The sequence below is a fragment of the Oncorhynchus keta genome, chromosome 36 (genome assembly GCF_023373465.1).
Source record: "Oncorhynchus keta strain PuntledgeMale-10-30-2019 chromosome 36, Oket_V2, whole genome shotgun sequence".
In the NCBI taxonomy this organism is placed as follows: Eukaryota; Metazoa; Chordata; class Actinopteri; order Salmoniformes; family Salmonidae; genus Oncorhynchus; species Oncorhynchus keta.
Window position 1 is genome coordinate 6,939,771 of NC_068456.1, and position 14,892 is coordinate 6,954,662.

General features: G+C 41.0%; 2 protein-coding genes and 1 long non-coding RNA gene across 3 annotated transcripts in view; 1 reads left to right on the top strand and 2 right to left on the bottom strand.

Moving 5' to 3' along the window:
• Window positions 1-3,557: 3,557 nt before the first annotated feature.
• Window positions 3,558-4,802, top strand: LOC118369895 (uncharacterized). Its single transcript, XR_004822703.2, has 2 exons — window positions 3,558-3,980; window positions 4,326-4,802. It is a non-coding gene; the product is annotated as an uncharacterized LOC118369895 (long non-coding RNA).
• Window positions 4,803-8,234: 3,432 nt separating this feature from the next.
• vent (ventral expressed homeobox) lies at window positions 8,235-9,257 on the bottom strand. Its single transcript, XM_052498241.1, has 3 exons — window positions 9,209-9,257; window positions 8,883-9,082; window positions 8,235-8,762 (listed from the first exon to the last, which is right to left on the bottom strand). The coding sequence occupies exons 1-3, from the start codon at window positions 9,255-9,257 to the stop codon at window positions 8,502-8,504; spliced, it is 510 nt and encodes a 169-aa protein (XP_052354201.1). The 3' UTR covers window positions 8,235-8,501.
• Window positions 9,258-11,325: 2,068 nt separating this feature from the next.
• Window positions 11,326-14,892, bottom strand: part of vox (ventral homeobox) — a 3,683-nt gene continuing 116 nt past the window's right edge. Inside the window, exons 1-3 of the mRNA XM_035754021.2 lie at window positions 12,278-14,892; window positions 11,935-12,167; window positions 11,326-11,719 (exon numbers count right to left, since the gene is read on the bottom strand). The exon at window positions 12,278-14,892 is cut by the window's right edge and continues 116 nt beyond it. Of these exons, the coding sequence (XP_035609914.1) occupies window positions 11,492-11,719; window positions 11,935-12,167; window positions 12,278-12,581 (765 nt within the window). The 5' untranslated portion in view covers window positions 12,582-14,892 and the 3' untranslated portion in view covers window positions 11,326-11,491. The remainder of the gene's footprint in view (window positions 11,720-11,934; window positions 12,168-12,277) is intronic.

The following is a 14,892-nucleotide window of genomic DNA, read 5'->3' on the forward strand; positions in this document are numbered from 1 at the left end:
ATATTTTGCCAGCTTGTCATGATGCAAACACATGTCCATGGTGAAATCGAATAAATCTATACATCACTAGAATAGCCTGAAACATATTGATTGAGGGTTTGCCAATCACTGTTTGAACCGTGTTCTTAGTCTGTCAGAGTCCATTCTAAATAGTTCCCCACACTGCTGTTCAAAAGCTACACTTGAACAGATTTTCCTGGCCTGGTTAGGATATGGTCATGTGAGTATATGGTCATGTGAGGATATGGTCATGTATGGATATGGATATGGTCATGTGAGGATATGGTCATGTGAGGATATGGTCATGTATGGATATGGATATGGTCATGTATGGATATGGTCATGTGTGGATATGGTCATGTATGGATATGGATATGGTCATGTGAGGATATGGTCATGTGAGGATATGGTCATGTGAGGATATGGTCATGTGAGGATATGGTCATGTGAGGATATGGTCATGTGAGGATATGGTCATGTGAGGATATGGTCATGTATGGATATGGCCATGTGAGTATATGGATATGGTCATGTGAGGATATGGTCATGTGAGGATATGGTCATGTGAGGATATGGTCATGTGAGGATATGGTCATGTGAGGATATGGTCATGTGAGGATATGGTCATGTGTGGATATGGTCATGTGAGTATATGGTCATGTGAGGATATGGTCATGTGAGGATATGGTCATGTGAGGATATGGATATGGTCATGTGAGGATATGGTTATGTGAGGATATGGTTATGGTCATGTGAGGATATGGATATGGTCATGTGAGGATATGGTTATGTGAGGATATGGTCATGTATGGATATGGTCATGTATGGATATGGTCATGTATGGATATGGTCATGTGAGTATATGGATATGGTCATGTGAGGATATGGTCATGTGAGGATATGGTCATGTGAGGATATGGTCATGTATGGATATGGCCATGTGAGTATATGGATATGGTCATGTGAGGATATGGTCATGTGAGGATATGGTCATGTATGGATATGGTCATGTATGGATATGGTCATGTGAGTATATGGATATGGTCATGTGAGGATATGGTCATGTGAGGATATGGTCATGTATGGATATGGTCATGTGAGTATATGGATATGGTCATGTGAGGATATGGTCATGTGAGGATATGGTCATGTGAGGATATGGTCATGTGAGGATATGGTCATGTGAGGATATGGTCATGTATGGATATGGTCATGTGAGTATATGGTCATGTGAGGATATGGTCATGTGAGGATATGGATATGGTCATGTGAGGATATGGTTATGTGAGGATATGGTTATGTGAGGATATGGTCATGTGAGGATATGGTCATGTGAGGAAATGGTCATGTGAGGATATGGTCATGTGAGGATATGGTCATGTAAGGATATGGTCATGTGAGGATATGGTCATGTAAGGATATGGTCATGTGAGGATATGGTGATGTAAGGATATGGCCATGTAAGTATATGGTCATGTGAGGATATGGTCATGTAAGGATATGGTCATGTAAGGATATGGTCATGTGAGGATATGGATATGGTCATGTAAGGATATGGTGATGTAAGGATATGGCCATGTGAGGATATGGTCATGTGAGGATATGGTCATGTGAGGATATGGCCATGTGAGGATATGGTCATGTGAGGATATGGATATGGTCATGTGAGGATATGGTCATGTGAGGATATGGTCATGTAAGGATATGGATATGGTCATGTGAGGATATGGTCATGTGAGGATATATGGATATGGTCATGTGAGGATATGGTCATATGAGGATATGGTCATGTGAGGATATGGTCATGTGAGGATATGGTCATGTGAGGATATGGTCATGTGAGGATATGGTCATGTATGGATATGGATATGGTCATGTATGGATATGGTCATGTGAGGATATGGTCATGTGAGGATATGGTCATGTGAGGATATGGTCATGTGAGGATATGGTCATGTGAGGATATGGTCATGTAAGGATATGGTCATGTATGGATATGGTCATGTATGGATATGGTCATGTGAGTATATGGATATGGTCATGTGAGGATATGGTCATGTGAGGATATGGTCATGTATGGATATGGCCATGTGAGTATATGGATATGGTCATGTGAGGATATGGTCATGTGAGGATATGGTCATGTGAGGATATGGTCATGTGAGGATATGGTCATGTGAGGATATGGTCATGTATGGATATGGCCATGTGAGTATATGGATATGGTCATGTGAGGATATGGTCATGTGAGGATATGGATATGGTCATGTGAGGATATGGTCATGTGAGGATATGGTCATGTGAGGATATGGTCATGTGAGGATATGGTCATGTGAGGATATGGTCATGTGAGGATATGGTCATGTGAGGATATGGTCATGAGGTCATGTGAGGATATGGTCATGTGAGGATATGGTCATGTAAGGATATGGTCATGTGAGGATATGGTGATGTAAGGATATGGCCATGTAAGGATATGGTCATGTGAGGATATGGTCATGTGAGGATATGGTCATGTAAGGATATGGTCATGTGAGGATATGGATATGGTCATGTGAGGATATGGTCATGTGAGGATATGGATATGGTCATGTGAGGATATGGTCATGTGAGGATATGGTCATGTGAGGATATGGTCATGTGAGGATATGGCCATGTGAGGATATGGTCATGTGAGGATATGGATATGGTCATGTGAGGATATGGTCATGTGAGGATATGGTCATGTAAGGATATGGATATGGTCATGTGAGGATATGGTCATGTGAGGATATGGATATGGTCATGTGAGGATATGGTCATGTGAGGATATGGCCATGTGAGGATATGGTCATGTGAGGATATGGTCATGTGAGGATATGGTCATGTGAGGATATGGCCATGTGAGGATATGGTCATGTGAGGATATGGTCATGTGAGGATATGGCCATGTGAGGATATGGTCATGTGAGGATATGGTCATGTAAGGATATGGTCATGTAAGGATATGGTCATGTAAGGATATGGTCATATGAGGATATGGTCATGTATGAAAGGACGTCCGATAACAACTTCTATGATACATGAACACCCCTTAGTACAAAACCAGAAGAGGAGTGCAGTTTCACACAGTTTCATTTCGGTCTGGTGAGAGGGTATGTGTTGGCCTCTGGCCTTGACATACCAGAACGCCCCTACTGCTACACTGTGTGTGTGTGTGTGTGTGTGTGTGTGTGTGTGTGTGTGTGTGTGTGTGTGTGTGTGTGTGTGTGTGTGTGTGTGTGTGTGTGTGTGTGTGTGTGTGTGTGTGTGTGCGTGCGTGCGTGCGTGCGTGCGTGCGTGCGTGCGTGCGTGCGTGCGTGCGTGCGTGCGCTAAAGAGAGAGAGCACATCAGTGCATGTGCAATGCATGTGTGTGTACTGTATGAATGTGTGTGCATTTGTGTGTGTGCATGGGTATACTACATTGGTGCGTGCACACACACTCGTGTGTGAATGTCTCACCTCAGCACATCCTGAGAGTCCTTGTCCGAAGACCTTGAGGAGTACTAAAGCATGGGGCCTCTCCTGGGAGGGGGAGAGAAAGAGACCCTGAACCGATAAGAAACATTTCAGCCCGTAGGAACGAGGTGTCCTAACCCTCTCCCTCCTTCCTCGCTGTGCTGTTGATGTCTGTGAGGAAGATAGCAGATTATGTAGCAAGTTTATCCTCCACTACCATGGCGAGCAATGACAGCCAATCAGCCTTAGCTGAGACACTGAGGCTTTGTCGTTCTTGTTGCTGGTTACTTTATGTAATGTACCTATTTTTTTAGGGGGTTGCTCTGGCCCCTGCAGGTGCATGTTATGCCATGGCCTGAAACCAAGGAGGTGGGCTAAGTGCTGACGGAGCTCAGAAAACAGCTACTCTGTCTTTCTCAAACATCTTCAAGGTCTCTGGGGAGGGATAAATGCCCACGAGAAGGTGTTTGCTTTGGGGAGAGAGCTCTGGATCTGCACGGGGTAAGTCAGCTTCTTTTGGATGATTTTCACTTGATAATAGTATAGACCTAAAACTCTATCCTACAGGCTCAGGCAGAGAATAAAGTCTATTATTTTAGGTTTTTCACATGTGCTGTTAAGCATATAATTATTAAGAATGTGTTAATTGCAGTTATTGTCTTATTCAATGAGTGAAGTCCTGATTTTTTTTCAACGTATTCTAAAGTATTATTTACTTGTGCAAAGTTGCCGATACATGATCAAATATGAATCACTTTGTTTTTTGATGTTATATGAATGACATTGCATAAGTTTTCAAATCCAAAGAGTTAATTCTGTGGGGTTGTCTGTGTCTCTCCCTTCTAGGTCCACACAGCGGCCGATTCGAGGGGGGTATCTGTACTCGCTGTTCCTTTTTCCTATGCATATACCTCTTTGAGATCTAGCTTTAAAGAGGCATAGGGCATGGGAAAATGGGGCTGCAGAGGTATTTCACCGACCGGACTGCCCCTGGTCAACCAGCACAGCCCTAAGTTCTCCCTGTTCCCCCATCTTGGACCTGAACCAGAGAACGGCAGAAAACAAAACCACAACAAGAAACCCTGAACTCAGTGGAGAGACTGTACCATACCTCGTCACGAGAAACTGGGTTTTACAATGTCCTGAAATATTCTATTGCCATTTCCTTTATTTTGTATTTTTGATGATAAAACTATAGTATATTTCGTCGATATCCAAGTTGTTGTTTTATTGCCTGCTTTCTATATTGATGTGTTGTCCACCTAGTGGGTGGAATTGTTGTTCAGTAACAGTCTATAAAAAAATGTTGGGATGAAGAACCAATTATTGATCTTCAATTGTCTTATTTTCTGTTACAGGACAAATGTATCCCTTCAATTGGATAACCATGAATAGTTAGTGAGTAATCAGACAATCGCATCTTAAATAGATTTACATTTGAGTTATTCTTTGACATAGTTTAAATAACACCATACCACCTTATACCATGCAGAGACGACACTAAGACGATTTTAACAGAACATTCACAAATGAATAAGATTTCGAGGAATGGCCATCTTTATAAGGTCAAGGGCATTGCACAATATGATTTAGATCCCAGTAAAGTCCCCCATTAGCTTAATTATGAAAAGGTTACACTTTAATAATTAAACCGCCGCGTTTCCTCAAGCCTATGAGATGTAAAGAAGAATATAAAGTAGTTATGGTAAAAGAAAAAGGGTTGAAATAGTGTGTTTCTGATCTTATCATACACATTTTCCAAAAAACAGGAATCTCCGTGATTTTCCAAAATTACGCAATGTTCTTAAAACTATGCTGGTTTCTAAGAACTATGCACGGTTCTAAGAATCTTGCCTTTAATTCTGAGAATTCAGTTGCAATAGATGCTTGTACTTCTTGAATAACATCGACCTGTAACAGAGCCATCTGTAGCCAAGAATAAACTGGAATAGTGAGTGATGTGAGAATAACATGAGTGCTCATTATGCAGAATACAGCCATTGAGACTACTATTCCCACCCTCCTCAGTCCTGTCGGCTCCCCTCCGTCTGTAGCCATTCAGCCACAGAGCAGTCAGCTCTTAGCAGGGCAGTTAGCACATTCTGACATTACTACACATGTTAGTTTGTCACAATGGTGAATTATTAACATTAACCATAAAGTAAACTGCAGTTCATTTTTAAATACTGTAATAACAGTTCATGTTGTGCCTCCTAGTGGGTATTACCAGAATAATGTTTTGTCAACCAATGACAGAAAATGTATTTAAATGATATGTCTGGTGCTCAGTTTGTAGTATTTTTGATTTACTTCATCCTGTGATTTATTGAATTACAACAAACTGTGTTCTTGACACAATTTTAGTAAACAACTCATACAGTAAATGGATGATACAACTCATACAGTAAATGGATGATACAACTCATACAGTAAATGGATGATACAACTCATACAGTAAATGGATGAGTAGCACTTACAAAATAAGTTAAATAAAATGTTTTTCTTCCAGGTCTCCTCAACACCCGGAAACAATCTGGTTCAACCTAAAGACAATCCCTTCTTACCCAATACCCACCCTCAGATCAAACAAACTCAGATGGACTGATTCCGATTCAGCTGGCTTTAGATATTAACAATAGCTTATTCACTCAGAAATTGACTGTTTGGAATGATGAATTTAATTTTTTGTTGTACTAAAAATACAGTGATTTAAACAAATCTAAAAAATATTTTAAAAAATATGCCAACACTTATCCTTTCCATTTAGCTTAGACAATACCATAATATTTCATGTTTGATAATGAATGTCAATCAAAGTAACTTCCAGTAGCCAAACAGTTACCCCTGAGTTCCTTTAGGTCCCCAACACCACACTCATATGCAGATCACCATTTTGGTCATGCAAAAACATTGCCTCTCAGTCTACAGACAAGTGGGAATAGCAATAACATGTTTAACTATTGGTTGTTATCTGTGCCTTACCAAACTTAATGCAAGAAGCAAAACAAATCATGAGGATTTTTTTTGCAGAGCCCAATACCAGTCCTGTATTCAATAGACCAATACCAACAGCAATAGGTGTCAGTATCCCTTAGATTTTGCATAAACCATAGATATAAAATATAATATATCATTTAGGCCTATTGTTTGGAAACGTGAAACTCTAAATGTCTTTGTTTAATAGAGTGCACAGTCAGTGACTCAATACCAGAGCTGTGATTTTGCTGGACTGGCTACATTTTTTGACATTTACATTTGAGTCATTTAGCAGATGCTCTTATCCAGAGCGATTTACAGTAGTGAGAACATACATTTCCATACTGTAGTGAGTGCATGCATGTACATTTCATACTACTCCTCGATAATATCTGGGCATATTTGACCTCAGATGCACTGCCCTGAGTGTTGTGTCAGATGTTCTGTTTTTCAGAAACAACTTCACTCAGAACTGGTTGAGATAGAGTGAGCATATCATCCGATTAGAGGGGACATAAATAGACTAGTTTCCACATAAATGTCCCATTGGTAAATGGGATGGACCCTTAAATGACTCCAGAATTGTTTATGACGGAAATTCGGAATTACTCAATCAGCCACCTATTTGGCTGGTATCAACTAATGACTTTAACTTGAGTTAATATACACCTCTAGCAGACTTTAGGGCGCCGTTCCCTCGCACCTCTCGAGTAAGTGCGAATCCTTCGATTGAGAGACAATAGAGCTCAATGATCTTGTAGATACCTCTTCTTTGATGTCTCTTTCAACCTCTTTGAAGATGCAAATCTCCTGCTAGCGGAGTGCAGGCAAGGCTCGGAGCCACACCATACCACCGGACGCCATCGGAAATATTTGTCGACAGCAGCCGGCATACAGACAGACGTATCTAACTGCATACAGACGTATATATCTGTATGCCACTACATGTTGCTGCAGACAGATTCCAGTGGCCTATACTGCCTACTGATATATATATATATATATTAACCTTTATTTAACTAGGCAAGTCAGTTAAAAACAAAATCTTATTTTCAATGACGGCCGAGGAACAATGGGTTAACTGCCTGTTCAGGGGCAGAACGACAGATTCGTACCTTGTCAGCTCGGGGGCTTGAACTTGCGGTCCAACGCTCTAACCACTAGGCTACCTTGCCGCCCTAACCCTAGATACGATCAATTGTGATCATGTTCACAATGTAAAGGGTTGGGTTGGGTTGAAGAAACGTACCACTGACACCTACGGAATATTTGCTAAACCTATAGAAGGAATGGGCAAAATAAGCACCAACGAGGAATCAACGACAAGTTATTGCCATAAGTTTTCTGGAATTATACCGCTTGTTGCGTGACCATATGACAGGTGTTTAAACACCAAGCATACACAAGCCACGCTAACGTCCCGTGTCAATAACTCGTCTCATAGCTATATAACCACTTATAGTGGTTTTTATGTTATGTTTTTATGTATTGATTTATTCAACTAGGTAATTCAGTTTAAGAACAAACCAACTTTATTTTAAATGACGCCTATGAACAGTGGGTTAACTGCCTTTTTCAGGGGCAGAACAGACCGATTGTCAGCGACAATCCAGTGTTTGGAAGATTAGTGGACGCAAGTGTGAATGAAATGTGCCCCTGATTGTGGGGGAACTGTCTGATTAAAAGACAATTATTCCAAGGACTGAACCGAAACTATTATGGAATAGTACATGCATAATGGCAAAAACAAGCACAAGGTAAAAAGCAAGAAGCCGGTGACAATTACACATTTTATTTGTGAAAAACGTAATATTCAAATGTTTATTTATTTATATATTTATTTATATATACATCAAACGTAGTACTTTGCAAGTAATTAAAATGTCTACAATAGCCTCAAAACAGACAACGATGGAGACAGATCTAGATTCTAGATACAAATTCCCCAATTGTAATCAACCAGTTGCGAGTCAAATAATTAAACAGAAGTTCACTATTAAAACAGAAGTTATACTTTAAGAAACCGTCTTTAGGATTGCTGTCCAGTCAGTAGTAACAGGGCGCCAACATCATGGGGAGAATTGGTTTTCCATGAATCATCTGTTGCAAAGGGATGTGATGTGGGCAGAGCGCTTGTGTTCTCTGGGCGAAGTTGTGGAGCTGTCCACCAGGCGCTTGGTGCTGAAATGACGGAGCGGCGAAGACCAGTGGAGGCAGCAGAGATGCTGGAGTAGAAAATAATTCTGGTCGCAGGTCTTGGACCTCGCGTTTCAGCTTCATCCTTCTGTTTTGAAACCATGTTTTCACCTGAAATGAAATATATTATATATTAATGAATGCTAACGTTGTAATGGTGTTTCTTGATCAAACCACTAAATCCAAGTCGAGAAGACATGTCGTAGCTTAGGCTATGGCTTGTGTCCTTACCTGAGTTTCAGAGAGCTTCATTTTCTCAGCAATCTTTCTCCTCTGAGTTGTACCGAGGTATTTGTGTTTGTTGAATGTTCGTTCTAGTCTGCAAATCTGATCAGAGGTGAACTTGGTTCTCATCCTGCGGTGTAGTGCATACTCGCCGTCGCTATCGTCCCCCACCTCGCTCTCAGAGCCCGACGTGTAGCCACAGCTATCTGGAAAGGTAAACAAACAAAATAGTCAAGTCATTCATCCAGAAATCACAAGTAGGCGTATATGTAACACACTCCAACATCAAATGCTCAAATCGATTGTTTTGAGGGGGGAAATTATACACGAACTGTTTGGAGATGATGGAGTGTAGTCGTCTTTAGCAGCAAGCTCGTTCATGTCGACATGAAGGATCACTTCAGTAGGTCCTTTTGGCTCAACTGCAACTTGATTATACGTTGATGGAGCCCGGGGAACAACTACACAAGGCATGCTGGACCTTGTCCTGTCATGTGTTGTGTCTTCTTCGATGTCCACTTGGTCCGTTGAAGTGTTGTAAAAACTTTGAGATAGCCATTCGACTGAGAAGTTCGCCATGGTGTGCCCTCTTGTTGGTGCGATCTGGTGGTCTATTGTATGTAAGGCCTCGAACCTCGGGTCCTCGCTCTATATAGGAGACACCCCACTGTATTTGCATATGCAAAGGTCTCTCAACCGAACGATACAAACCGTGATGGTCTGTGTAATGGATATTAATAGATGTTGCAATCGTTGATGTGTCCCAGCGCCACCATGTCTGAGTAGGCTATGAAACTCGGTCTAGTCAGGTCCTAGTCCTAGTTGCCCATCTCAGAATGAAATTATTTAGGTATGTCAATTACTAAAGAGTATGACTTTATGATAGGCCATTATGAGATTAGAGTAGACGGGGTTAAACTCAATTGTAGGCCACTGCTTTGGTTATATTACATTATGTCATTTGGAAAAGTAAATACTTTTTTTTATGTCAATAGCATCGACATGATTTATTGATAGCCTACAATAATCTAACGGGGAAATATATAGGCCCTATATATCCATGCAATGCAAATATTACCCCAAAATGTATGATGGCATACGGCCTTTTTCTATACGTAAAATTCTCTATTGCGCTGATATTCTATGGGGTCAGGCTACTGTAACTAGCATTTGTGAGACCATTGTTCCAGACGTAGACAGAAGCGCCCAGCTGTCTGCTCACCAACATGAAGCTGATTGCTGATGAGGACCAATTGTATGTCTGACACAGTGGGTGTGAATGCTGTCAAGCATGCCTAAACGGAAAATGAGAGAACCACATTTGATCTCTGTTTACTTGTGAATTTGAAAGGGCATTTTGCTTTAGGCCCCTGGCGAATCATGAATCTCAAGCAACCATGTTCCATAGCAGGTCTCAATGCAGTTCCTATATTTCATTCAGCACATCAACATCACTGCACTTCTTCATAATACCTGCACTGGTTGGAGCTAGAAACACAAGCATTTCGCTTCACCTGTGATAACATCTGCAAATATATGTACACGACCAATAAACTTTGATTTGATTTAATTGCATAATATAGCCTACAGTAGTTACCCTCTATGTCGTATCTGTCAGTATCTGTCTGTATGGGTGGTTTTGTGATCTAGTCTACCACCTTTAAATGATCACGCTTCAAATGATTGTTTACGGCCAACTGGACAATGACTGGTTTTCACATGTATTTATATAGACAAAGTTATATCTATTTCCTACTTCAAAACATAGTGTCTCAGCAATCGTATCACATAATCCCATTGTTACCCCAGGCACAACATCAAACCTGAGATCGCTATATGCAAAGGCCAATATATAATTCGTTTTGTAGGCCTAAGATGTGTTACCTGGTAGTCATGGGCCAACATCAGGGAGAGGAGCCTTGGCAGTTTTGTTCAACAGCGTCTACGCTAATCCCATAAAGGCCTATAATGAAGTCATACTTTTAAAATAATTTAAATGCCTAAATAATTGAATTCTTAGATGGGCAAGTAGGAGGCTGTACCTGACAAGACGGAGTTCATGGGGATCCTTACAAAACATACAAATATCACTGTTGGTTTAATGTAAGTAAACATTTCACGGTAAGGTTTTGTATTCAGCCGCATGTGACAAAAAAGTTTGCTTTTATTTGATCAGGGAAGCTACCAGATTGACAACTCAGGCCCAAGAGCCAATCAACTGATCCCCAACCACACTGCGTTTCATGACCCTGGAGCATCTATTCTTGAACGATAGATCAATGTGATCTATTCATGGTACCCCTAATCATGTAATCAAAATAATGCGATTATCCTACATTTAACAGAATTGATTTAATCTGTCCATATGGCCCTTGACAGCAACTATTGCCGCTGTCAAACGTGAAAATGTTGACGTTGACATTGCATACGAAAGTAGAAAAGTAAGGTTGTGATATAAGATAGACTTTATTGAATGATAAATATAATTTTAACATCTGTACATCTTTAAAGAAATATAAAACATGTCACGTCACGTCCAAGAGAAAACAAACAACGAGATTTCACACACAATTTAGTGTTAGAGTGGAAAGTTCAGTCTGTAGCTTTTAATGTCCTTAGTATAAATATGCGTAAGGGTGTTGATGAGAAACCATCTGTTCCATGGGGATCTGTTGCACCATGGGATGGTATATCACGTGGTTTGCAGCGGGGGAGAGTTGCTGTTCACCGAAGCCGTGGTACTGAAATGGTCGAATGGGCTGGAACATCATCTGAGACTGAACTGGATACTCATGGAGCTCCCTTTTCAGTTTCATCCTCCTGTTCTGAAACCAAGTTCTCACCTGAAACATAACATGAAAATGGATTAGAACCAAATGAACACTAATGTAATCGAATGAAATATACATACACGTTGTATAGGCCTAATGACAATAATGTGCATAACCACTGAGCACAAACGGGTTGAGTCAACGTTGTTTGAACCAATAGACGTGGAATAGACGTTTAATTGACATCTGTGTCCAGTGGGTAGTTTATATTTAGTTTATGTTCTTACTTGAGTTTCAGAGAGTTTCAACTTCAGTGCCGTTTTGACTCTTTCTCCAGCATCTGGATATTTGTGTTTGTTGAAAATCTTCCCCAGCTTTTCTATCTGCTCCGGTGTGAACCTAGTACGCACACGTCGTTGGCCACCGTCTCTCTCCCCCTCGCTCGCCTCTTCCACAGAGGGACATTCCGAGGAGACCGCCTCACTGTCATACCCCGAGATGTACCCGCTGGTTTCTGAAACTGTGATACCATTGTCAGTGAATACACTTCAATAAAATACCCATCATTAATCATGTAAAATATATGTTTTATTATTGTTATAATCTTATCGTGTAGTAAATTGTACTTACGACTTGGGGAAGAACACGTTATCGGATGCAGAGGTGAGCTCAACCTGGATTCTAGATTTTGGGGTTCTTCAGTGGAATCCGTGAGTTCAATCCTCGTGGTCTTTGGTTTTGGTTGGAGGTAGACCTTGTTATAAAATGTTGGCGGTTGAGGCTGTACCATACAAGGAACATGGGGTCTGCAGTAGGTTGGTATAGTGTCCCCAGGTCCTTCTTTCGGGTTGGTGTTGTGATTGCTCTGTGCGAGCCAGTCGACAGAGAAGACCTTGACCATGTTTGCCTCTAGGAGCTCTGTGTTGGTCAGCATACTATCTAAAGAGGGCCAGAGAATGTTGTGACAAGACCTGTTGAGGGCCCTCCCTATAAAGTCCCGACCCACTTAAAATTGTGCATATGCAAAGGCGTGTTAACGCCTGATCGATTCCCAGTGATTGGGGCCTAATGCCTCGTTGTTGAAGCCTTTCACATCCTGATTGTGTGAAAGCCTGGCGCCACCAAGTCTGTGAGAACCAGTTGAGCTCGTGCATGTGTCTGCCTCAGCTGAAAGTATACCGAAACATCACATACAAAGGATGCTATATGTTGACACAATGTGTGTATTTAATATTAATACAAATAAGAACTTGACGTTTAAGTTGTATTCCAGAGCGAATAGATCACACTGAAAACAGCAGACCAATTAAAAACACTATCTGATCTTTGCCATAGGCCCAGACTTAATAAAAAAGGAAACCTCAACACGACTAAACTTGTAACACCAATGCTGCAACACAAGTTAGTGAGGAGACAATTGTGTCTATGTCTGTACCTTGTGATCCCAGAGGTGACACCACAGTGCTGGGGCGATCTTTGTTCCTGGGGCCAGTAGTTTATCCTGATCTGGTAACCTAAACAGGTACAACTCCAGACCTTCTACAGTATTAGGTGATTTGATTAACTAGTTGTAAAAAGGTTTTATGTGGGCTATGATGGGACCAGAGTTTTTCTAATCAGGTCACTTGGTTTTAAAAAAAGTATTGGCAAAACTCCTGTCAAACTGCAGCAACCTTGTACTTGTTCATATTCATTATATTTAAATCCAGACTAACAGGGGGGTGTCCTCTAGCCTACACAGAAACAGTGACAGCAACATGATTGGACAATATAACTGCTTTGTGCATGTTTGCATCATGTAGGCCTAATAACTCCGGGTCTATTGTGATTATTGATTCAACTTGGGCTGACTAGGCTACCTAGACCTTTTCAATCCAAAATTATTGACAGATAAGTTTTCACGAGTTCACAAATCGCGAGGCTAATCGGTCTAAAAAAAACAGCACTTTGCCCCTCCCTTTAACGCTTTTGCAACAATATCTTTTATTAAACTAAACCGAAAGTGGTGGAGTTCTGCACCCCACCTGATTGAAACGTTTAAAGACGGTCGTGGGATCGTACACATACATTTCATGCAATTACTGTGGCCTCTATGATTTTATGGGAATGTAATGATATTTTATAATCCTTTATAGTTGACCACTCTGATATTAATTATTTAAATGATTTTACACTACATTGCAGTCTGATCATTTACATCATTCCTTTCTAAGCCCCTTCCACAACACTGAAATCAAATGTAAAGCAAAGGCAAGTAAAATACTACTCTAATGGTTTAGCATTAACACCTCTTCGATACCCCGGTGAGCACTGGCGCCACTGGCCCAACAGACAGCATTTGGCGCAGTCGGTTTAAACATTACAGATCAAAGGTATTACAGTAGCAACACAATTAGGTTTGATTGTAATGTAAATAATGGAGAGCAAGCTCTAAAGAAGTCTGAAAAACGCCTACAATGGCTACAGTACATGTGGTTTTGCATTGCTTACACATGCGTAAAATATCCCCAAAGAGGCCTGTCCAAAATTGCATTCCAGCCAGATGTTCGCCAGAAAGAATGTCAAAAACATCTAGGAATGGGAAGTTGAAGAAATTTGGTCAACCCAAATGATCCAACCAGGCCAATGTCGCCAGGTGTCCCTTCTCTCTGTATACGAAGCCCTTCACGTGTTTCAGTCTCTTCAGATGGAAGACCCCCAGCAGCTACGGGACAATACCCCTAAAATTATCGCTTAGCTATGACAATGCAGATAAGGATATATTGAATGTCTCATTTATCGATGATCTGACTATTGCTTCTCAGCCTCCCAATTACGACCCTTTATCTCGAGTGCTTTGAAGAGGTGCCCTGATCCAGTCAGATAACAATGGAAGCTGTCCGGTCCTCACGGGACGCCGCCGGAGGAAGTCGTTTCCATACAGAGCATATTTCCTGGCCTCTGTGGCAACGTCCTTAGTAGTCGGAGACAAATTGGACGCAGAACTATAACATCTCCACACACAATGAGCCTGCCAGTGACGCATGCTCTCCGATCCTCAGCGATCAGGTCGTTTTTGTTTGTGGTGTTGCTATAAATCCATACAAAAACACAAGTAAGATACAATACATCTTTTCATAGATTGAGTTTGCTTCTCATTTTAAGCATGGTGGGCTACATTCTCGTCCCCTGGTTGATGAATTATATAAACAAATCAGGAACTTTTATTTCAGTCAGAAAATATATGAACATACGTGGGAAAAGAC